This window comes from Ornithodoros turicata, chromosome 5, assembly GCF_037126465.1.
Source record: "Ornithodoros turicata isolate Travis chromosome 5, ASM3712646v1, whole genome shotgun sequence".
NCBI lineage: Eukaryota > Metazoa > Arthropoda > Arachnida > Ixodida > Argasidae > Ornithodoros > Ornithodoros turicata.
In genome coordinates, this window is record NC_088205.1 from 21134532 (window position 1) to 21160232 (window position 25701).

Consider the following 25701-nt stretch of genomic DNA (forward strand, 5'->3'; position numbering starts at 1 on the left):
GACCACGCAATTTTGAGAAAGGGGGGGGGGGAGCCCAGCTTCTTAAGAGACCCGGAGCGTGCGGGTCGGGAAGGTTGGTAGTGTGGGCATTGAAGAAGAATGTGCTCTAGATCTTCTACGGCACCGCAGTGACAGCACCTGGGAGAGTCAACTTTTCTCAAGCCTCAAGCGGTAACGCCACTGAGCTGTAATTAAGAGCCACACCGAGTCACATTCGATGAATTAATGCTAATTAATGAATTAATTAACGAGAGGTATTTCGCAGCATGCGGAAAGCGAGTGTATGTTTCGGTTTGTTTGTCATGATTTGTTTCGGTTTCAGTCTGTCGGTCAGGTCGGTTTCAGTCGGTCTCAGTCTGTTTACCAACGTCATAATGACGTTGGTGTAGCGGGCGACGACGACGACGACAACGATGGCCACGCGCGTGGAGCACCGGCTTCAGTTCCACCGGCGCGGCCATGGAGACAGGCCACCGTCATCGCCTCTCCGTGGCATACCATCATCGCCGGTCGGGGCTCATGTAGAGGAAGACCATCGTCCTCTACAGTTGGTAAACAGACTGAGAGCGAAACACATCGGAAGGGGAGGGCTGGGTTCTACGAATGGGCACTTGTTCACTGCCTCCTATAGAGGTCTCCCTGTTTGTAAACAAATGACGTCATAGTGTTCGACAGCGCCACCAATTTGGTATAGTTGATCTACGCTGGAAGCTAGGGGCGAACAAGGTTGTGGCCGAAAGCCACGTTCTTGATGGGTTTACGATGGTCCGTGAAAGGGACGCGACCTTCGGTCCTACTTTTCTTTCGATAGCAGGAGGAGGAGGAGGAGGAGTGTCGTTGGAAGGAACCCGAGAGGTCTGCCTGCCTGATTAGGCGGCATGTTTCTCGGGAAGGGAAAGGTGGTGGAGAGGAGGAGAGGAAAGGGTGAAGTGGAAGACCGAGCGGAATCCGCTCGGGGGGAGGATAGCTGCGTCCATGGGCCGACTTCGGGGGAACTGTGCCGGCATACGCCTATTACACATCTGAGGGAACCCAGGTAAAACCCCAGACGGCACAGCCGGCCCGCGGATTCGAACCGCGGACCTCCCAGTCTCCAAGCGCACGCGTTACCGCTGCGCCACCGGAGCTGGTCTTTCGATAGCAGGCAGCGAACAAGTGCCCATTTGTGGAACACAGCCCTCCCCTTCCGATTTGTTTCGATTTCAGTCTGTCTACCAACGTCATGATGACGTTTCTCGGGTAAAGGACTACTGAAAGAAAAATAGGACCGAAGGTCACCTCCCTTTCAGGGACCATCGTAATCCCTTCAAGACCGTGGCTTCTGGCGCGATCTTGTTCACCCTAACTTCTAGCGTTGTTCAACTCTACCAAATTGGTGGCGCTGTCGAACACTACGATGTCATTTGTTTACAAACATGGAGAGGTCTATTACATTTACTCATTGATTTTTCTGAAGCAAAAGTGTCGGGCAACCTTGAACGATCCTTGGAGAAGTGTATTACATGTGGACATTGAAAACCTGAGGCACACACGCAAAAAACAGACAGACACGCCTTACTTCGCATGAGGCCCGGTTTAACCAACGCCGATTAGCTTTAAACCACTGAGATCAAGTGTACCTTAAGGGGGTGCAACGCCCTCCGCGTTTCGTCAATTCCGCTCAATAGATGGAGCACAGGACGATCTAATTCTAGCGTTCACTGCGGAGGCTCCTGGTACTACGGCGCCAGATGGTTACATGTTACATTACGCGACTGATCCACCATATCAGCGGAAAGGATTACAAGGCACTCTCTTCGTCTTGCTTTGTCTTCTTTTATCTTCTACCTCTAGCTTGCCTTTATCACCTTGAGAACAGCGTCCGCGTGTTATCTGTTATTTGTGCGTGTGATAGCAGACGGATCGACAATTTCATACAACAGAACCTCGCGAACACACCAAATGTTTCCAACACTCGTTGTGGAACCGCGGAGAAACAAGAAAAAGAGAAGAAGGAGAAAGAACAGTAGCTGATTGCCCAGACCTTCTACATTAATTTGAAAAACAGTTGCTGGCCTATTGAGAAAGCAATGGAGTGGTATGGCTTGAGGGTGCTCCAATGACTTCATGGCAAGCTCACATGTGCTTCTGTGTATTCGGAATCGTCGGGATCAATTTCGTGAACAGCAAAATTACCGCACCATCGCCAGCCCCAGATTATCAGTGCACTGTCCTGTAAAATTATTGTGGACTGTTCTGCGATATCACGGTGCTTTGACACTGGCACATAAAATGCTGTATTTTTGGTTCAGTGTGATCGGTAAAGACGAACCAAGTTGTGTAGTCAGCAGTGCGGTCTTGCATGGCGTTCATTCTCAGCTTTGACGGCATCTGATCACCTGAACAGTGATGGGTGTCTCAGTGTAGTTGACAGTGCTGTTGTCGACTCATTTACGCCGACGCCACAAGTTCGACACTCATATTTGTACACAAAGTCTAAAAAGAAGGGAATGAAGCTGCATATGACAGCGGCGGCAGTTATCTTCACGAGCACAGTGCCAGCGGTACAGTGCTTGTGGTGGATTGTACAGCGTGCGGGGGCGTTGGGCAGGTTGCTGGTCGCCATTGGTGAGCATCAAGGGTAGGCTGTAAAACTCGGATGACTTGATAGCCAGATGCTTTTGTAACGAGGTAGCATGCATCAACAGTTGTGCACTGGAATTTCTAAGGCGAGCTCAGTGCACAAATTGTGACCAATGAGATGCGGACGCTGACCATCGGCCATCGTGCTTGCAACAAGTCCCTCACCTGGAGAAGGGCGATCTGGCGTACGCGAAGTTCTATACCAAGTTTTAGGCCACGTTCTACACCAATGTTTTAACTGTCAGATGTCAGCCAAACTGTTCGCTGCCAGATGTTTTAGTACACAGAATGCATAACATCGAAATTGTAGAACTGTCACATGTGGCACATTAGTGTTACCGTTGCCTGTAGTATTCTACCACATGAAATGAAAACTAAGCAGGCACGTGAACGCTGTGTTATTCCACTGAAACTCACGCGTCATTCATACAGCACGTCCTAATCCACAAGGACAGTTCAAGACAACGTAACGTTTGAGTGTTGTCTATAATAGGATGCGACTGCCGCACACAAATGGGATTGGGCAAGTAACCTGACCAACTACAGTGTTGTGCAGGATGCGCATATTTCAGTTAAGCGGCATACCGACTAAGAATAGCTCAAATATGTGTAGATAGAAAACGAACAGCTGATTATGAGAATCGGAGACACCTGTGGCTGAACTGAGTTTGTTCGCACAAGGGTTCTGAGGGCAGTCTAAAAGATGAATACAAGAGATAAGCTTCCACAATAAACAGTACCCAATGGACACCAGGAGCACCACGGACACACAAACATACATGAATTAAGCTTCCTGTGATAATGATAAGTCAGCTATGGTACAGTGTCCCTCTGTGACGCTGTCCACGCTCCACGGGAATGCGCTGATGTTCGCCATGACACCGCAGGCGGAGCAGAGGCTTTGGTCCGATAACTTGGATTAGATGAAGGCCACATTGGGGTCAACTGCAAGCACAGCAATGCAGAGCTGTGTGACGGAAAGGAAATTGTAGAGCATATACCATGCACAACAGTATGAATATACACAGTCTGACGAAATGGTTGCACTACGAAGACCTCTCCTGCGTGTTGTATTTCTTCTTGTAGTCAGGGTCCCTGATCGGCCTACTGCGTGGTATGCGTGGGTCAACAAGCTCCGAGTGGAGCTAATCATCAGTGATGGCCAGTAGTTAACTACATGTAGTTAAACTACTAGTTAAACTACCTCATTGTAGTTAAAAAGTAGTTATCAACTACTTGTAGAAATGTAGTGGCAACTACTAGTTAAACTACTATTTTAAGTAGTTAACTACAGTAGTTAAGTTACTGAAGGCGTCAACTACTTCCAATTTTGCCGCAAGCTTTACGGCACGATTGTGCTTCCGACTTTTGCCTTGAGCTACTTGTTTGATGAGAACGGAGGTGCAGAGCAATTGTGTGGTGCACGTGTACTAAATCTTCACTTTTAATTAGAGGTGTGCGAATATTGAAATTTTCGAATACGAATCGAATACGAATATCGACAAAATTGTCCTTCGAATGTCGAATATCACGTCACAGGATAACGGCTTCTAAGAGTTAATTAAGTTAATTAAGCCCTGGAAAAAAGCGTCGTCACAGTTGTGTTCTGCTGATCCTTAGAAAAATGTCCCAAGTGCTAAGGAGGAATATGTATTAATGTATTGGCTTAGCATAGAGCATACATGCTTATATGCACATGTACAGTAAAATTATTTTTACAATGAAACAGTGTGCTGTTCTCATGAGGCAAGCTGAAAACCGCAAGCAAAAACTTTCATTTCAAAAATCTTTCATGAACAGTGAACACTTGTGTTGGCATTGTAAAGTGCTGGTGAAACAGATAGAATGGAAGTAAAGAGCAATGACATATTCAGAGTGTGGGATGATTTAGTGATCAGCACCTCAGAATGAAAATGATGGTGGCAAGTGGTCTCTTCTTGCATTGACAATGCCTTCCGCATTTGTCGTGAAGGCTAGAAACTGCACGGTTTCACTGTTCTCACGCGTGACGTCACGCGTGAGACCATCGTTACTGATGGTAATGCATAGTTTGGAACGGCCTCATGCATTATAGCGTGGTAAAACTGCGATCCTCGACGATGTTGTATGACTCTATCACGCGTGATTGTTTCCGCGACGTTCGTGTTCAGCGCTCGTTTCATTTCACAGCGGAAATCAGCGCGCGGACCTCAAACTTTGTCGCGCCGGCGGCGACGCGCGTGAGTCGCGAGCAAAATCGATCCATGAAGGTTGGGCTTAAGGCTATATATGCGTCTTGCTATCATCTGTAACAACAGTTAGCGCAGTTTCAAATTACTGCAGCATTACTGTTGTCCTAGTTGGCGCTTTCATACGGTCGCAGAGCGCCGGAGTTGGAGAAACTATGTCGAAATATCAACACGTCGCACTCGTTGATTATCGCCGTCATCGAACGCGACCATAATTGTATCATATATCGCTGACAACCACAAATCGAAACCGAAAAAGACGCATTCGAGACGCAAGTTCTGGCTGTGCATTCGATGGGACGCTGAACAGCGGTGTTCAGCTCAACGTCAACAAAATTTCGATATTTAACCGTAATTTCACCGAACTGTAGGCCTCATACGAATGTTCAAAGTTCGCTAGCAATCCACTAAAGCCACGACAGTGCTGACGATGTATTAAACGTACCGCGGTCACGGGTTTCGCTGGGGCGGACTCTAAAGTGGCGGACGCACACAATTGCGTACTAGTTTCGGTTTCGGTTACCGAACGTATAGCGACGCATTCGCAAACGAGCGTACCTCGGAAGCTCCACGCGTAGCTTTGCAGCTGTTCTACTATGCATGTTCGTCGCCACAACGTACAAATTCCAGTGCGCAGCCCGCAACAGCTTCGGAATAAGCTGCTGTGAAATGCGAAAAGAAATCGAATATTCGAAAACTTCGAATATTAAATTTTCGAATACGAATACGAATCGAATATCGCAAATATTCGATTCGTATTCAAAATTTTGATTATTGGCACAACTCTACTTTTAATGCTTGTCTAGTGAAGTCTCATATGCTGTGAAATAATTCTGCAACTTAGTTTATCGCGTAGGCACAGAAAGAATCCCGCCGCAAGCTTTGTATTTGACGATCGTAGCAATGGCTTGAGCCAAAGTTTATTATCGCTTGTGATTCATATTTAGGTACCCAAGAACACCACAAGGGATTGGTGTTGGTGGACAACGTTAAGTAGTTATAGATGTAGTTAAACTACATTGCAGTAGTTAAAAAAGTAGTTTTCACTACTCCCCTGAAAAGTAGTTGAACTACTAGTTAAACTACTCAATCCCAAAGTAGTTAGTAGTTATAGTTAAACTACTGTAGAAGTAGTTAGTGGCCATCACTGCTAATCATTATACGGCCGCTCACAGTATACCCAGCCCCAGTGGATAGCACATTGGGTATAGCTACTCTATTCACGTCCATACGATCTGACATGCTATCTGGTAGGCCCTCAGTAGCTGTAACGGCCTTCAGCAAGCACATTTTGCATTGCAGCGTAATTTTGCTCCGCAATCCATTTCTGTTCTCTGACGTTATCTTCATGACAGCAAGTGTGCAGTTGAATGGGCTGTGGATTCTCGGAGCTTGAAACTAGTTGAACAAGTGCATGTTGTCCTGCTTCGCCCTTCAACACAGGGTCCGTTTCCGGACGTTCCTGCCGACACGTCTTGCGTACTGTCGCTTCCGCTAGCTCTCGATGAAAGATTGCTTGATTCGTGAGAGTCTGGTACTACTTAAAGATTATCCAGATGCCTTCTCTTGTAGAATTTCAGGGCTTGTTCTTTGCGTCTCTTCCGTTTTCCGCAGACAGGTTTCCTGCTATGCGAAAAACCGTGACTGGCAGGCACAGTACAACCACACTCTGAAAAATGAACTTCACCACATAGCATGCTCCTAGCCAACCATCACCCCGAATGACAACGTTCTCGCTCTAGATTTGTTGAGAACGGGAGGAGGAGCCTATTTTGTGTCGTGCATAATGGACACAAAATAGGCTCCTCCTCCCGTTTTCAACAAATCAGGGGCGAGAACGTTGTCATTCGGGATGACGGTTGGCTAGGAGCGTGCTATGTGGTGAAGTTCATTTCTAAGAGTGCACAGAACGAAGTATTTCGAGATAATGAGCGACAGCTGCGCGTCCACACTCCATTTATTATCACATGCGAAAAGACAGAGTGTGACAATTCATCCGGTTTTTCCCACTTCTGCAGATTTCTGTGGCATGCAGATAGATGGCACCACTGCGCACAGCCAAAATCCCAGCGGGTCAGCAGTCGCTAACCACTGCTCACAAGAATCCGTGTAGCAACTCTATGCTTCGACATACACAAATTCTTTCGGGACAGATTGGTTTTAGACATATTTTTCTAGTACTTAATGGGATTAAAATTCTCACTTTAGGTCTATTTATTTTGTGACCAGCCAAAAATTTGAAGGAAGCGCGAAATGCAATTTCTGACGTCTGCGAAAAAATGTCCAACATAAAGATTAATTTCTGGCACCATTAAGTACTAGAACCCATTGAGATCTTCAATTCAAGACCTATTTTATGCAAATTGAGCAATTCCTTGCGGAGTTATGCGGTCTGAAAAATGCATGACGAATGCCATTGGGCCAGGAGGGTGTTGCACCTTTTTTTTTTTTTTTTTTTTTTTCAATAACGTTACTTATGACGCAAGGACAGTTCCAAAATAATGCGCAAAAGTATTTAAAATAAGATACTAAATACTCCATGTAAAAAACATTCAAAATAGACTACGAAATACTTAAAACCAAGGTGTCGAACCGCAAAAAAATACGAGTTCGGTTCGGGTTCGCGTTGCTGGGATTTCGTTCGGGTTCAGTTCCGATTCGGTCATGCCAGAAATCGAACCGGTTCCCGTACCGGTTCAAAGCTTCCATTTTTATACATCTCATCAAACTGCTTTTATCAGGAAATTCGCGACTAATAGCTTACTGCTGTTGTCTGCATTCACGTTTTTAGCTGCCAGGTTCTCTCTTGAGCGAAAGGAAGGAGAAAGGGATGAACACTTGCAAATAAGCGTCCATGGTGATGAAGCAGTGTAGTAAGCAGCAGTATAGTGTAGTGTAGCTGTGTAGTAGCAAGTAGAGAGAAAAAAAAGTGGGGAACTGGTGTACCGAAGAGGGGAGCAAAGAAATGGGGGGGTGACGTTTCGGGCGAAGGCTCTTCTTCAGACTAGAAGGACGGAATGTGAATTTTTTTTTTTCTCTGTGTGTACGTGTGCCTGGCAGCCCTTTTGGTTTTTCGTTCTCTAGTAGCAAGTAGCCCTGCTACTTCCTATTCCAAAAATGTCTTTGTTTGTTTGTGTATTTGTTTGTTTGTTACAGTACACTTAAAGGATACACTTAAAGGAAGTCTAATAAGATGGACAGCATTTTACATAGACGACTGTAATTGCCGGCACACTGCGTTCGCAGCATGAATCGATCCAAAAACCGTACTGAAATAAGTCTGGCAGCCTTGCTCTGTCCGAGCTCACAGCTTCCACAACACAAAGCAATGCGTCACGGCACAACTGTATTACAAGCAAGCAGGACTACATTTACTTTTAATACAAGCACCGTTCTGCGTGTACTCCTTCTCCACTTCTCATGTTTCTGACTTGTTTAATTTTTACTGCTCACGTGTAAAGGGAAATGTTGGGCGCTTGCTTCATCGCATATTCGTCCAAAAGAGCTACACAACTCGCCTACTCCATTCCTGCTTCATTCGTCCGCGTGGCAGGGCGTGGGTGGGGCGCTAGCCGCGGCGCTCACAGGCACAACTGCGCTTCAACGTGTTAAAAAGACGCTGAAAGCGTACTTACTATACGTCCTCGTTTGACTGCTAGGTGACAATTTGCGAGTCCAATGTGTCCTCATTCGAGGACTGAGAGGCATATGAACTTTTATGCTGACTAGGGTTGCCTCCTGTCCCGATTTCACCCGAATTCCCGAACAGTTCGGAAATTCAAGGCTTGCGTTCGATTTCCGGGTGAAGGTGTAATCCGGACATAAAATGTTCGGGAATTGACCAGGTCATAGTAAAAACCTTACGACTTTTGCGTCATCTACGACTACGACTTTTCATAGTAAAAACCTTACGACTCGTTTGCGTCATCGTCACCAGGGGTTGAGGGATAGCTGAAATGAGCAATCAAAGCTACGTTGATCCACACGAAGATAATGTAGAGAACTTATCATTAGAACCCTCTGTGCCCAGTGCTCAGCTTTCAAGATTCGAGAATTTGATACGGTCCTTTACAACCCACTTCGTCCAATCCAAGACGGGGCAAAAAGTGGAGGACGGTGTGGCAGTAACAGCTCCCCACGGAATGCGCAGTTTGAGACAGTTCACACAGCACTGGGCACAATGCAAATGAAATTGACTGCACCAATAAAAATGCAACGTTATGCATTCCAGCCGGCCAATAGACCTCTCCATGTTTGCAAACAAATGACGTCATAGTGTTCCACAGCGCCACCAATTTGGTAGAGTTGAACTACGCTCGATGCTAGTGGCGAACAAGGTCGCGCCCGAAAGCCACGGTCTTGAGGGGATTACGATGGTCCCTGAAAGGGACGCGACATTCGGTCCTACTTTTCTTTCAGTAGGAGACAGCGAACAAGTGCCCATTCGTGGAACCCAGCCCTCCCCATCCGAGTTGTTTCGGTTTCAGTCTGACTACCAACGTCATGATGACGTTTCTCGGGTAGAGTTCTATTAGGGGCCTTCCTGCTTGTCTCTCCTTTCAGCGCGACCAGGCTATTTATTTACTCGTTCAGGGGTACAAAGTTTGGGTCAGTTTGTACAGAAAAAGGTCCCATAGTTAATGCTAGTTCCGGGACCTCAAGTTATTATCTACCAGTGGTTTTCCGCCTGACGCCCAGTTATTTGTAGCCTGAGATAAATAAAGAAACGTTTGGTTTTAAAAAAATCATATATCGTATTGGTTCAAACGTCTATGCACACAGAGCCCACTGCGTTGCGCTTGCAGCCCCCCCCTCCCCCCCTCCCCGTGTTCGGTATTGGCTGACGGAAAAGGTGGCAACCCTAATGCTGACTTCTTTTATGTCCGCCGCATTGTTGCGAACCGGTTACCGCTATTATTTTTTTCCAGTTCTGCTCCGGTACGGGTTCAACAGTGTCATGTAAATTTCGGTTCGGGCTCGGTTCGTGCAAACATTACGGATCGGGTACGGTTTTCGGTTCGAGTTCGATTCGACACCCTGCTCAGAACTGAAAGTAATTTGAGTAGAGTACTAAATCCTCTAAGTGGTAGTTAAGGTACTCTTTAAAGTACTTTAGTATTGCCAGTAAGTGAAACGCGTGTTCTGAACGTGGCCATACAAATGAAAAAATAAACTTCATATGCCATCTTTAAACTGTAAAGCACTAGACAAGCATGATATGCCGGTGATGTGACTAGAGACTCTGTTGCTTCTAAATACCATATGCGTAACCATACGACCGACAACGCGCTATAAGTATTTTTAATTTGCCATGAAAAATGCGGCGTAGCAGATATACGGCTCTGCGGCGTAGTGGAGCGGTGCGACGCCTGGTGTCAAACAACCCCCTGTACAGCGAGCAACACTGAAAATTTGTATTACACACTATTACATCGGAGCTTCGTTATTTTAGTAACCATATTATTAGTTTCCCTGTTTACCTATGCATTCTGAAACCCCTGTTAACAGTGTTTTTTGCGAAGTAACCCAGCGCTGGCCACTGTTCGAAGGAGGCTCGAGGCTCTCCCTACTTCTCTACTGCGCCTGCGCGCTCCTTCCCTTCGAACGAACCCCTCTCTTTCGAACGAACAAACTCTCTCTGTGAACAAACAAGTCTCGACGCTGTCTGGCTTCTTGAACGTCTGACACATTTTTTTTTCAACGTCTCAGTATTTCATTTCAGTTCGCTTATCCGTTTATCCTCAGATGTGGACCGTTGTGTGAATTGCAGGGATGGATTTTATGGTGCATTGTTATGTCGGGTCCAGTGTTACACGCATGCAATGTGGTTCCACCGTATGTGGCAGGAGTACGGAATCATTGATGATGATGATAGTGGGGGCTATACGCTATACCCTTTGTATCGGGCGGATAGCGCGTTTGACCACGCGCTTCCTAGCCAAAAAAACAACAGATCGCCTAATGTTACTAGAAGAGCACGGTTAATTAATTTCGAATACCTAGTACAGTGTTGCCCGTAATCTTTAATTGTAATTTTCTAATTAACTGCATCGTCGATTGGAATGAAACTTGCGCAGTTTTTGTCCTGGTGGCTTAGACTATCGAATAGCCATACTAAATGACATTTGATCGGTGCTGCTTTACAGTACCTTTAAGCCATGGAGGAAGGAAACACAGGAGCGGCCCTTCCAACTTTCTGCCATTGGGACGGGCGTGCCAGCTTCGCACTGCATTCTGGGATGCTCCTGTCTACCATGTGACCGCTCACGTGACCCGAAGTGCATGCGCAGGCCAGCTCCCAAAGCAGACGACGGGAGCCGTGATTGTCTTGCAGTTCAGATATCTGCATTGTGATGAACGCCGCGCGTCCAGCTTTATTTGTGTGTGTTCGGAGGTTTACTCTTGGTTTACCCTTCTTCTACGAGACCGGTCAGGGTCTGCAGGACAACCACGCAGGACTAGAAACATCATTCGCGGCAGCGATGTTTGTGTGACGACGTGGCCGCGTTTTGTGTGTTTGTTGCTGAAGTGGTAAAGCATGCCTGTAGTCAAATTTGTACAACGATGGAGGGAATCAATTGAATCTGCAGCTGTAGCACAGCGCCAGCTTACAAAGGAACGATTCAAGATGACTCTCTCACAGACAGGGGTACGAAACAACCGGTCAAGTACGTGCTTACGAAGAAAACGTTATTCCCGTGACAGAGCTGTTTTCTGTTGAACGACAGCCGCAACCGCGGTAAGAACACGTTAACAAAACGTTGTTTCCGCAGTGGTGCTCACATTTTAAGAATAAGTGACTTTGGAAAAGCATAAAGGCACGAAATGCAGCGCGAGCAACAAAGCGTTGCCAAACCGAAACTTTAGAGAGGATCACGTGGTGGACAGGAAGTAATGGCGGTTTTGACAGGGGCGACCGCCAGAGGGGTCCCACGGAAATCTGCTCGAAACGGCCGCTCCTGTGTTTCCTTCCTCCATGCTATATCGTATCGTTTATTGGCAAAGTCTTGGTGTCAAGCAATGTTTGTTCTGCAAACTGTACTAGGCGACAAGCGCAATGCTTGCCCACACCACGCTTCAAAATAGTCATGGAGGAAGGAAATAGTAGTGCTCTCCTCCATGAAAATAGTAGTGCTCTCGCCCTCAAAACGAAGAGCAGGCAGGTGGATGGGGGCATTGTTGCCTACCGACATGTCATTACAGCTGAAATAGCAAGAATTAAAAACAAAGACTAAAAGGAACTCACCTCACGAAAGACGAAAATACTGTTAGCTGAAGCTGCTTGCGCGGGTCTTGAACACCAAAGAATGACGACGATTCCTTCATTGGTACATGTGTAGGTACGGTACATATCTTCTTGTAGATGGCATCGGTGCACGGTCTCGACTGGTCTCGACTAGCCTTTATATGAATAAAGGTGGCCACACGAACACGCGCTACTAGGCACAGCAGCAGGTCAAGCAACTTTGGGAGACGCAGACGACAAGGAACCTTTGCAGACGATCCGCGCAATGCTGAATACCACACATTCGCCTGACACGACACAAACTCCGCAAACAGGCGCTAACATTAACTTTTTGCGAAAATTCAGCGGTAGTTACCGTGCATTGCCAGTGCTGTATAAGGATTAATGACACATGTTCACTGAAATGGCAATGCGTGGAATACATATTGCTCGAAAATTCCCACTCAAAAGATACGCCCAACTCGTCCAAACGGAGAACAACGCTACAGCCTCTGCACCATGCACTGGAGACTGGAAAGTACGACTGAATAATTTTTTAAGCAATTTATTCCCCGATAATATTATTTATAGGTCATAACCAGCACGGATGACAATCCACTGTGCTTGTCCCTCGCAGAGAACGACATGGTGCTCATTCATCAAGGAAATGAGACATACGTAAGTGCTAAATGCCTCCAATCTGTGGTGGGAGCTAGGTGGGAAAAGAAAAGGAAGTTGGTTGACCAATGTAAACATGCATGACACACTGGCAAGAACCCGAAAATTATTTTGGGAGGGTTTCTACGTGATCTTTACATGGGGCACAGGACTTCACCCTCGTTTTCCCTATCCAAATTTCGAGGGGGTTGAATCCCCGAAGGCCACCCGAAATCACTAGGTTCAACTTCCCCCTCCTTTACTACGCACTTGGACAAAGAAACTGCCCCCTCCAAAGTGAGGGTCTGCATCATCCCCTGGTCAGAGGTCAACCCATTTGAGCCTACTCTGAGCCTACTCTGAGCAAAATCTTGTGTCTCCTAATCCCGCCATCACCACGTGTATAATTACCACATGCTTAATCTAAATTTGGCAGGAATGCATATTCTTGATCAACTCTAAGGAGTGGATACGAGGCTTTCACAAAGGTGATAGCTTCCTAATTGTCTGCAGATTCAATGTGAGTACAGCGTAGTCTTCAGTTACACTGTCCACAATCTCATGGTTCCATTTACAGGAAGATAAGGAGAGGAGGTTTAGGATACAGTTTGAAAAGTTTGGCGACAAGTCTGCCTCAGAGCAGTGCCAACGATGCGTCAACATGTTGTGTGAGCATTTTCCTTTCCGGGATCCATCAGAGATGACGGCAAGTATATATGCCCCATGCGTTCTGTAAATGTTATATTTCCACTAATACCCAAAAACCTGTGACTGAATTATAAATTTTATACATATACACACCACGAGAAAAATGCGCTCAAAGGCATTTGTTCTTTTCTGCCTCCTGATATGATTGCCATCTAACTTAAGTTTTATTATGTCAATTTTTACGAACTGATGTCGAAAATTTGCGAAGTAAAGGTCGTCTTTGTACCCCACCAATGTGAAGCGCATGCTGAATTTACTCAAGTTCATGATAACTGACACGGATATTGAGGAGCTATCCCATTGGAAAAAAAATAGACGAACGTCATGCATTTCGGAGCGCAAACAGTCTAGCGCTCGACAACTTTCTGCGCGCTCTCGTTGTCAGTCCAACAAAAGGAGGCTGCAAAACTCAGCCCACCCAGGGATAGTAGTAGCGGATAAGACAGGCATGGCTTATTGCATCCAGCTTCTGCTGGGATCATGCCTTCCCTCTCCCAATTTCAAGAACTGTCACTTTTTCTACTATCCCTCTGTGGGCTGGGTTTAGCAACCACCTTTCGTCAAACCGACAACAAGGGCACTCAAAAAGACGTTGACCGCCTGGCTTTTAGTGCTCCGTAGAGCATGATGTTCAGCTTGTGTTTTTTTTTTTTTTCAATGAGATAGCTCCTCAATATCCCTGTCAGTTATTGTGAACTTGAGTAAAGATGAACGAGCAGAGGTATAGGTAGATATAGGCAAAAACTAGGTAAGAATAAATACTGTTGACCTCATGGTTTTAGGTTTATTATAATTAGGGTGTAAAGTTTTTGAAGTTTTCATTTTTGAAAATTCGGAGGCTGTTTATCGGAGTTAGCTTTTCCAAAGTTCGGAGTTTCTCGGAGAAATAAAAAGTCTGAAAAATGAACGGCGCCGATTTCGGTGTAGTCATCGCAGAGACAATGCAAGGAATTAAGTGCAAGAGTGACTGAGACCACACGATATAGCGCACGGATGTTTTTCTACCCAGGGCTATTGAAGTACACACAAGCGTATTTGCACAAATTGTGAATGGTGCCCAGGCTAAAATGAGTAGCAGCTGTGACAAACACAGAACTGTTCTGTGCCGAACTAACCCAGTGGCCAGGGTCAAGTAAAGTCACGAGGGTTGAAGATGCATAGAACAGATGGGACAAGTGTGCGCACTATCCTCCTTTGTTGGGCATTCATGCATCAGGCGACCCTCAAGGAGGCTACCAACCATTTCTGTCCCCTTTTGTTTTTTTGTGTGTGGTTGTGTATCAGTTTGAAGTCAAAAAGTAGGTGTGTAAGAAGGGGGACAAAGGAAGAAGGAAACGGGAAAAACCGTAAGGTCGCCACGTGGGCCTTGGAAAAATTCGAGTTTCTCGAATAAATCTGATTTTTTGCACACAAAAAAATCGGAAGGAGCTTATTGGAGTTTGTCAGATAAATCCGAAAAGTCGGAGGCCTAATTGTAATTCAACGACACATTTTCTGGGACACGCTCTACACTGAAATGTGAAATATATTTTTGAATGAATCTACAATTTTCCCAATGCAATCCAGGTGCTGACGACCCAGCCATCCATGAGCAAAAACAACATTTACGACCAGATGTACGCCCAATCTTTTGAAATGCAGGAGACATTAGAGGAATTTGTCAGACTCTGCCTCCAAGACCCGATGTTTTCTCAGTTTGTCGCTCAAGTTGGAAAGGCCATGGATACAGTTCTCAATGATTCAGCCTCACAACAGCCAAGTTAAATCTCGACGCACAATATTTCAGTACATCTCTTCAAGATGAAGCATCTTAGTGTAACCTACATTATGGTCAGAGTTACCTGAAACTGTGTAATAAATGTGCAGCTGTAATGATGCTTATTTCTGAAACTACCGCAATTTCACGCGTATTAGCTGTGGCTTATGCGCAATTTTTTTTTTTCTCATGGTCACTCTGCGGCTTATCCACCGGTGCGGCTCATCTGATGACTATTTTGCCCAGGTATTTTGCCCATACCTCGGATTTAACGAAGGGGCCAACAGTGTATCTGGAAAAGCACCGCCCTGCCAGTGCACGAACAGAGCATAACAGGGGTGCGTCCAACTTGGAGTAGACTGGCGTTCCTGGTGATTCATATCTTCTGGAAGGCCACTGACCCGTCGAACCATGAAAACCACACAACAAGGGCACAGACAGATCATGGTAGAACACTAGAACTGACCTCCTCTGTTGCACACTATGCCGACCCTGGTGTATGAACCACAGTGTGTATGGCCCTCTCTATGGTCTCATTTGTCACACAAATCAGTCGTGCCGTATTGCCTGTGGTTTATCTGCCCGAAATTTTTCAAAAACGTTCCTAAAAACAGGTCCTGCGGCTTATACGCATGAAATTATGGTGAACACTACTTGTCATACACTACCAGGTAGAGGCTGCATTTTGTTGGAGCCACTTCATGTAGTCTTCTGTAAATTCTAGCTAACAGTGTACAATGAATCACTATCACAAAAAGAAACTTGATCTTTCGAGTTCTGACAATTGCCGCATTGCCTCAGCACGTTCGCGCTAAGAGATGACAACCCATTATTTTAGGGAATCTCTTTACCGGAAGACGTCACACCTTCAACTGATTGCAGAAAATGGAGTTTGCTTCGACATTTTGAGAGTACAGTTGAACCTCTCAATAACGAACGTCGATTTAACGAAATCCTCTGTTTAACGAAAAATTTCCGTTGCACGAACGCATCCCTATAGACGCCAATGTATTTTTGCGTTCGATTTAACGAAATACATTCGTTTGGTCACCTCTATTTAACGAAATCTCTGGGCTCTTCTGCGCGTGTCTTTCCCCTTCACCACGAAGAAAAGGAGGAGAAACCTTCCCTCTCTGTTGTCCTTACGCGAGTTTTCGTTGGTTACTTCGGTTGTCACGTGCTGTAGGCACGAGCGTGCCGACATATGCGTCTCCGCCGCCGGTAATGGTTGCGCCGACGCTGTTTCGAAACCGGCGCGAGGGTCTCTTCGCACCTGTTTTCGGACAAGAAAACACGCGTTGCTGACATCTCGCGAAGTCTAATTTGCTTGTGTTGATGAAGACGACAGTACGTTGCGGTTTTGTGCCTTTTCATTACTTGTTTTTGTTCGCGCCGCTGATGCTGACGGTGGTAAAATGGGCATGATGCCGCTGCCGTTCAAGGTTCCATCTGCGCAGACGTCTACGTGACATGTACCCGTTTCTCGTTCTTTTCGGCGGTGTACGGTTGTTCTTTCCGGACGTCACGAGTGCAAGTGAACCAACCAAGAAACTTCGATACGCGATCGCGTAGGAGAAAGCAGTCGAGGTCATCCGGAGTTACGAAGGTTATGAATGCTCAGAACGATATTGTGCACAAATTACGCGTTACCTAGCGTTATGTAATGAATAAAGCTTGATATTTTGTGCCCTTCTTACCTTAGTACCTGTTTTATGACAAATGACGTTTTGCGGTACGCGCGGCGCTGGTAGTGCGGCGGCCATCTTTGTTTAACTTGGCGTGTTCCATTTAACGAATATCTCGATTTAACGAAATAAAGAGCCAGCATTTACAAATTCGTTATATAGAGGTTCAACTGTAGTTGTAAAGGGCTCATTGAAAAACAATTCGGCCTTAAGTCTTTTATTCACAATTCACTGCAAAACATGTACTAAAATGACGATGTGCGCTGCAATATGAGGACCAAACAGAAGGCAATGCAGTCTCACATTATGACTTCCTACTGTGAAGGTCACCACGGATGCAGCCTTATGATGGGTGATTGCATTTCTATATATTTTGTTTCGAATTTTCTCGTTGCTGCTCTTTCTTGATTTTCTCCCACTTCTCAAGTAATGATGGGATGTTTTTCTTGCGGAGTGCTAATCCTGATGACAGCTTTGTCTACAAAGAACGCCACACAATCGATTATTGACAACAACAGCATAACAGGGTAACGTGACATCCACTAGCGTTCCCTCCATACGCTGTACAGGAAATGCTCTATTTGCTCACAAGTGTCACATTCAGCTCTATAATATGAATTTAAAACGTTGCGATTAAGCATTAATAGGATTTTACGTCACAATCGGACTATGAGTAAAATTTCTTAAATGAGCAGTCTAGAGGCCCACAACATTGTTTCTGTTTTTGGTCAGTATGGAATGTTAGGCCGCCGAAAACAGTTTTCCCACAATTAGTGCAACCGTAGCGAAATTGGGACGCCTGCAATAGCTCCCCGAACTTCCGTGCGCGAAACACCCTGCTTCGCCTTCATGATAGGCATGTGATGAGAGCCACCATGTGCATCACTATGTGACGCAAGTGGTGAGGACGCTCCTCATTGGACCTGGGATCACATGATCGAGGTGAGCAACATCACGCAGGCCGGAGCGTCTGCTACCGCTTCGGAGACGCCATGCGTTCTCCGGCTACGTGATGTCCGAAATGGAGGGTTTGAAAGGCTGTCCACGACACAACCACGATTTTTTGGGACCGCAGACATCACGGGAAGAACGAGTGGTGCAGCCCGAAATTAACTGCACTTGTACAGCGAAAACCCCGTGCTTCCCGACAGTGTGCAGCCTGTCCGACCGTTTTCAACGCGCAGTTGGTTCAGTGGCTAACAGGTGGCGCCACAATACCGCCGTTATCGCTTGCTTTCTGCTACTGTGAATTCTGAGATTGCACGGAAGCCACGGATATATTACTCTTGTGATCGTAATCTTATTTTCTCAGGCTGCATATATGCTTTGTTTTTTTCAGAAAACGTGATATAAATCATATAAAGAATAGAAGTCAACAAGAAACAGCTGACAATGTTCGTAGCAGACGGTTTTCCTACGAACGAATGAGGGGCTCTCTACCACCAACGTCACAGTAGAGTGGGTGTGGTCTGCAGTTGGAGCGCTCCGGCCTGTCACCATGGCAGCGATTTTCCAAATTAATTGCACCGTGGTGAAACAACTTTGGACAGAAATATTTTGTGGGAATACTTTTCACATACTGCTTTACAAGATGACAGCAGTTTTTGGCCATGTTAGATACCACTTTAATGCTCCTTTAAGACAGAGGGACTACATGCAACCAAGCTGGTGGGCTTGAACCCACCAGTGCCGTGGGTTCAAACATGTTTTCCTTGTGTCCTCTCGTCTGTGGACAGATGACAAAGGGCAATGAATCTACCGCTGCATCTCCCGCTGGTTCGTTTGAAGGAGAAAGCTTCCCGTTCGCTTGACTGATAATGTTCTCACCAGTGGCGCTCGCAAAGAGCATAGCCTTCTGCTTTGACTTGTTCAACAACAACAACAACTTTATTATGAGATGGTGAATGGGAAGTTTCATCGCCAAGGGCGATACTCTACCCCATTGCTGGTGGTGATGTGGGGAATGAAATAATGAGCCCCTTCGACTTGTTCCCTTTTTGCGGAAAACACCACTTTTGCATTTTCTTGACTGCCAACTGGAACCTATGGTCACACAATATTTAAAAACGACCCATATACATGTTTTCACTGTTCCCAGCAAGGTCTTTTCAATTGAATCAAAAACTGTCATAGTGAAAACGAATGCCTCTGCAGAGAGACATCATTACGGCTCGCCAAGGTTTGCTTACACGTACGGTATTCACTTACGTTCCTGAAGGCATGAATAACAATTATGCAGAGAGAAGATGAATCTTTTTAAAGTGCCATCCGACCCAGCTTCACTGATGGGGACGAAAAGTTCCACCACATGCTCAAGCCTGGGGACCAAATTTGGATTTGTTGACGAGAAGGTAATCTTAAGAATATTAGAGCAACGCAGGAAAAATGAAGGCGCCACACATTTGTGCATGGCTTGAAGTTCTACATGCAGCATGTAGCGTCATTAAGTGACTGCCTGTTATCTTCACCTAGGCTTTAATGTCACGAGGAAGACAAACAAACAAAAACAAGGAAGGCCGGTAAGATATGTTCACTCACATCACCACTTTATTTTTTCAATCAATCAAACTCGTATGATCTCCACCATCGACCTTTTGACAAATTTGCTGATACTTTTACGCAGTTCCAAGATTCGATTGAAAGCTTCTTTCGTTTGACACGACAAGCTGGCCGCCAAAATGGCCACCCATCCATGCCCTTCAACTCTATTGTGTGTTGTCAATGTACAAACTTGTGAAGCCTCCTAGGTTAGGAAGTAACCAGAGTAACCCTACTGTGGTCTCAACAGCTTTAAGGCCATACTTGCTCCAAAAGAACAGTCACCATCAAGAATCTCTCACCGAATAGGACAGTGTAAGCATTGCTTCCCAGTTCATGACCATAGTGCTGGAGTAACTTTATTTTGTTGCCGGCTTCGTTGCTAGGAAGTTATTTAAGCATAAATTTGAGCCTTTAATTTAACTTTTTGCATTTAAATTTGAACGACAGTCCGGTGGCAGTTCTAACAAATATAAAAAGCAGAGGGTGGACTCCACATGGCACCTTTGTCAAATTCTGCGCTTGGCAGAAGAATGTTTTTGCTAGAACTCCCAATTCGCTAAATGGGCTTTTGTGGTGTGCTTTATACTGAGTATTTTACACTACTATTATGTGTTAATGAGGATGCGACAGTACTCCGGGCAAAGTAGTGTGGCTACTACAATGGTCCATAACTTAAAAACCCGAGACTAGGGGACAAAAAAACGACAACACAGACAAGGTTGTTTTTTTGTCCCCTAGTCTCGGGTTTTCAAGTTATGGATCTATACCACCAGCTCGCTTGCTACCTCTCTATCCTCCCCCTACAATGGTGTCAAGAGACAAAAGGCGTAATATGATGTACGGAAGCTGTACTTGACGTTTGCACACACAAATAAAGTTAAACCCTCATTCGACCACTTTTTGCGAGCTTTTTCTCAGTGGCAAGATGGCTGCTCTACTGCGACGCCATCTGGAGGAATCTTGTTTTACTGACAACATTATCAGTCAAGGCTGCACAAGAGGAACCTGTTTTTTTCTCTGTCTTCATATGATTACAGCATGCCCCACACACTACTAAGGCCCCTGGTTGTCTGCTGCTGCGGCAAATTCAAAATTCCGTGGCATCGACTTGTAAATTCCGCGATTTTCCACGGCAAGGAGCCAACGGTTGCTTGAAGCGGGAAACACTATTTTCGTGGGTAATGTGGGTACAAAAAATATTTTATACACCTCAGCATTACATGATATCTTGAGTTCTTCTCTGACAGCGAATGCCGTTGTCGGTTACAATAATTTTATACCTGCTGAAAGGTATTTCAGCATCTGCCAAGTGTATAGGAATGAACAAATACTTGACCAAAATAGACGCTAAACTCACCCCTAAATTCACCCTAATTCCGGTCAAAAACCCAATTACTGTATTTGCTCGCATAATGTGCGCAGTTTTTCTCCCTAAAAAAGTCGGAAAATTTAGGGGTGCACAAATTGCACAGGAACGATATGTTACGATATTCAAACGACGCAAAATTTCAAAATTTTGCGTCGTGATATGCAAAATCATATAGGCTCTCGGCTGAACCGATATCTACATTATCACTGCATTGCGCAAGCGTGAAAGAGGCACCCAAATACTGCGCAACCACCGACGGTCAGGAGGCAAAACAGTGGCCCAGTACTGCTCATGTTTCGGTGAAATATGTCGATACGCTGATGGAAGAAGCCACTAGTCCGCACTTGATAACCGAAAGCACGCTCTATGTTCGCCAACATTGTCATGTTGTGCTGTATGGTTTGTCCAGCGTTTCTTTCCACGTTTCGTAGCTGTGACAGTTTCGTCCACTGCGTAAGTGGATCATCACTCGAAAGTGCGCGCAAATCAAACAAGAGCCCGCAATATAACTTCCGCAGCACTGATGGAGTTTCGAAAAGCAATCACCACGGTCGCTGAGACGCACGTGCCAGGTATCCGCGCACGAAAACGTGAGCGTGCATATTTTGCGATTTTTTGTATTCTTGTCATTTTTCGAGCTAGACTAAAAAGAATATGCAAGGCACAAAATACGCGAGTAAGTATATGTCGAAGAGTCCGTGTACCTTGGAGCAGTTGGAAGTGTGCGCAGCACGTGCTCTTACGTGACACTATTTCTCAGGAACGTGAATACTTCTCCTGCGACGCTGCAAGTCGTTGTAACTGTCCACATCGCACCAGTCGAGTCCTTCAACCTCCCAATCGGATTCCCGCGAATTTCCATACAAAATGGCGCGAAATTTCTAGCAAAATAAGGGATTCCGCAAAATTCCGTACCAAACGAAGGATTCTGCGATGGATTCCGGATTCCGTTAAATTTCGCGGAATCGCGAAAAACTCTGGACCTAGTATTATACACTCTAAGAAATGAACTTCACCACACAGCACGCTCCTCGCCAACCATCATCCCGAATGACAACGTTCTCGACCCTGATTTGTTGAAAACGAGAGGCGGAGCCTATTTTGTGCCGTGCATAATGGCACAAAATAGGCTCCGCCTCCCGTTTTCAACAAATCAGGGGCAAGAACGTTGTCATTTGGGATGATGATTGGTGAGAAGTGGGCTATGTGGTGAAGTTCATTTTTAAGAGTGTACAGTTTGCTGGTGCAAATGTCACACCAAATGCTCAATGACTACTAGTAAAAGAGGGACAGTAAAATAACGACATATGTTTTTCTCCACAGTTAGACGTACGTACCTTTCTTCGCTTTGAGGGGCCCACCACCAGTTCGTCGGAACACCTGCTAAGTTCCCGTTTGGAGTCAGCCGGTTGTGGTGGTTGCGTGTCCGTTACAGGAGCGGTCACTGGCTCTCCACTGGGGAACTCCTCCACACTCTCTTCACCTCTGCTAACTGAAGGGCTCAGTGAGGCAACTGCATTTTAATCAATCAACTCCTGAGTAGAACCCCCGGAAAGAAACCGAGACCAGAGGTACAGATTTTTGGTGCGCCAAAAAGAGAGAGGAAAATTTAAAAGTCACGTCATCCGTGTTCTGTGCAGCTCTAAGAGCTGTCAAGTAAGCCAAAATTTAATTTAGTTAAATTTTGTCTCTAACTTGTATTCAAGAGACTGTTACTGTCTGTTGTAAATTGTTATTTGCGGTATTGTCTCCTTCCGAAGACTGAGACTTTTCTACTGCGATCATATTTTCGTGGCTGGAGATTAAACTTGTGCAAGACGAATCTTGTTAGAGATTAGGGTTTGTTTTTCCGCGCCAACGGTCTTCGTCTGGTGACAGCTGTGGGGCACATAGCTTCTTTTCTACTTAAGCAGACTCGTGAAATGAACAGGCCTGTCTGGTTCTGGCACTGCACACTGTGGTGGAAGTTCGTGGGCGGGACAAACCCTTTTCACGAAAATAAAGGACGGTCAGGGTTTAAGCCCACTGCTCTAGTCTTGCTGGCTCAGTCAAGTTAGTCCAGAGTAAAAATGTATGCTACTTTGAATTTCTGACACTAAAAGTTTTTTGTGCCACATCAAAAAGTGCAACAAAACGTTTGCATTTGCATCGATATGCCCTAGATAGCAGGATATTAGACACTCTTAAAGCAGAACTTGACCACATAGCACACTGAAGGCCAACCATTGCGCAGAATGATTTGTGGAAAGCGTACACCTGTTTATGACAATTATTACAACTGCATAAGTGTCACAAAAAGGCATACACCCCTTGTCTTCAGTAAATCATGGGAGCAGGCCATGTTATTGAGGATGACAGTTTGCTAGGATCATGCTATGTAAGAGTGCAGAGTTCAGTACCAACACAACCCACAGAAGGTTGTTCAACGCCAACAGCATGTGATGGACACTGCAATACGTTACATACCAGATGAGATGCCAGATGGTTCTGCAGAGTTTTCCACCGTAGAGGATGCCTGTCCCAAATTTTCCTCGGACGTCTCTTTGGGACTTTGGGTGTTGCACGGAAGTTCCCAATGAGAGTGCCCCGTAGCGTTATCCGTGTAGAAGTACCGCATCGTTCCACTACAACAGCAAAAACAAACCAGAGAGGAGCAGCTCAAGTAGCGAAACAAATAGAGCTTAATGTGAACATTTATTGGTGTGGAATCATTAGGGATGTACATTGTGTTAGGACATGGTAGCTTACATGGAAGTGTGCATGTTTTGTGATGTACCACTGCAAGAGCAATATTTGTGGCTCTCAGCAATGACCAAAGATGAGTGCGGGTATACATACCAGCGGATACCCACGCAAGTTTGTTATTTGCAGGGTGTCATCGCAGGGGGTGCGTAAGGCACAGGTAGACCTGTACTGCCTCCGCGGATCACCCGTGGATGTACCTGCGACACCCGCAGGCGCAAAACCAGCCCCTGTCGGCTTTTTGTGCACGACCCAATTCATCGTGATTATTCGGTCCAAAATACCTCCCAAGACGTTCTTCGCTTTCTCCCCATATCCAGACCTTCCGTAGTGTGTGAGATGATGACAGCTCTGTCATTTACTGGCACCGCGTTCTATGTTTACTCTCAGACTATGTTTGACGAATGGGGCTAATTTTGGCTTTCAGAATCGCAACTGGCACGCTGTGTGTTATTAAGCTGGCAACCAGGGGTGGAATCCAGGATTTTTCTGATGGGGGTCCAGCCACAGACAGCATGCTAGACACACAATCTAGGGTCAATTAAAGATTGAGGAGGGGATCAGGACATCCACCCCCTCCCCCTCTAGATCCGCCACAGCTGGAAACCATGTCAGCAGTGGCCACAGCGTCTGGTGCGTTGGAAAAGTACCTTGCTACCGGACAATGTCGACAGCATCAATAAATCATTTCGTGCTGTGACGATCACGTGGCCTAACTGAAAGCTGCGTAAGCAGTGGGCTGCGGGTATGCGGGCACACGTTGGGATGTGCGGGTTGCACCAATGACACTGCTGCGGGTGCGGGCCGTGCGCCCGCGGGTGCGGTGTGGGTAAGGGTACGAATTTTCATACCCACACTCATCTCTAACAATGACTTCACAATCGACTACATTTTCTTCATTTAGATGCAGTACTTTTTGTATGCCGATCTTTTCATTTCACTACTTTTTGCATTTATTTTTAAGCTTTGCAACTTGGAAGTATGTGCGTTACCATTAAGTAGTGTGACACAATGATTGCTGTCAAAATTTTATACCATACTTTTTACATTGTAGTTTGAGAAAACTTTTCAATTAGAAAAACTGTTCTTACACTACAATGCAGCTGCTATAGCATCCTATAACAAGCTACGGAGATGGCATCAGCCCGGAGTGGCAACCCCAGTGTAGCCCTATTTTCTAAACAGGATGTTAATATACAGTAACTGTGGTTATTCATATTCATGGCTCGCAAAAATAATGCAGCAACCAAGTTTATTATATATATATATATATATTATATATGTTCGAAAATTAGCGAGAAAATTTTTGAAGCTGCCACTTTACCCAGTACTTTTGAAGCAAAATGCTGTAGAGAACGCCTCACACAATGGCACCTGTCTTCTAAAATCTCTACCAGGCAAAACCACCAACAAAAATGCAACTCATGCGCTATCAAGTCATAGCAGGATTTCTATTCTTTACAGCCTCATAATGCGATACATGGAAGCACCATTAGCATGGGTGTTCCAAGGAGGGGTGGGGTGGGACACCCTGGAAATTATGCGCTCTTCACTCACACGGCGTCATGATTCATACTCAATGTCGTCACTATAATCTGAATCGTATCCACTGAGTCATCTGTATATCAGGTTTCGATCGTCGTCATTCTATTGCCCATTGGTTGCATGCTTTGCCACCCTCCACCCCACCCCCGTATGAAAGCTCTTCGCCCTCCCCTGGAAAAAATCCTGCGATCGCCCATGACCGTCAGCACCTGCAAGAACAGCTGAATACAAATCCCTCAAGGCATGAACGCCTTGCAGCTTTTTATGACAGCTGCAAAGAAGGACACCACGTAATGCTTGGCTGGTCCACTTGGCTGGCGGTCGATGTTGGCACCTGCTGCAAGGGCTGAAGTCTGGTGATTATGCGAGTAAAATACATCACAACATATTACACTAACCTTATCCTAGCACCAAAGGCTGCTAAACCAAGACAGCCTTAAAGGGGTTGTGACACAACAAGTTATGTTAGTTAACAAAGTCCGATATTAGTATTCATGTTTGACACCAGAGGAGACCGAACCCAGTGAGGCCACCAATAGGAATGACTCCTCTAACATCAAGGCTAGACTACCACATGTAGGAGAATAATTTTTTCCGCAATACGTACTGTGGCAACTCAAAAT

General features: G+C 45.6%; 3 protein-coding genes across 6 annotated transcripts in view; 1 reads left to right on the plus strand and 2 right to left on the minus strand.

Annotated features, from left to right (window-relative positions):
* Positions 1-12200, minus strand: part of LOC135394182 (uncharacterized) — a 283276-nt gene extending 271076 nt beyond the window's left edge. The window contains exon 1 of the mRNA XM_064624776.1: positions 12097-12200. The gene's annotated coding sequence lies outside the window, so the exon portion shown is untranslated. The remainder of the gene's footprint in view (positions 1-12096) is intronic.
* On the plus strand, positions 12179-15292 carry LOC135394180 (uncharacterized). 2 transcript variants are annotated; one of them, XM_064624772.1, is made up of 5 exons: positions 12179-12613; positions 12667-12753; positions 13169-13252; positions 13310-13438; positions 15007-15292. In XM_064624772.1, exons 1-5 carry the CDS (start codon positions 12488-12490, stop codon positions 15202-15204), a joined length of 624 nt encoding a protein of 207 aa, XP_064480842.1. In that variant the 5' UTR covers positions 12179-12487; the 3' UTR covers positions 15205-15292. The 2 variants fall into 2 exon arrangements, with proteins under 2 accessions (XP_064480842.1, XP_064480843.1); XM_064624773.1 differs by lacking the exon at positions 13169-13252.
* Positions 15293-17082: 1790 nt separating this feature from the next.
* LOC135394183 (formin-binding protein 4-like) overlaps positions 17083-25701 on the minus strand; it is a 28091-nt gene continuing 19472 nt past the window's right edge. For all 3 annotated transcript variants that reach the window (XM_064624777.1, XM_064624778.1, XM_064624779.1), the window contains exons 14-16: positions 23258-23415; positions 22129-22304; positions 17083-17359 (exon numbers count right to left, since the gene is read on the minus strand). In XM_064624777.1, coding sequence (XP_064480847.1) covers positions 17246-17359; positions 22129-22304; positions 23258-23415 — 448 coding nt within the window. In that variant the 3' untranslated portion in view covers positions 17083-17245. The remainder of the gene's footprint in view (positions 17360-22128; positions 22305-23257; positions 23416-25701) is intronic.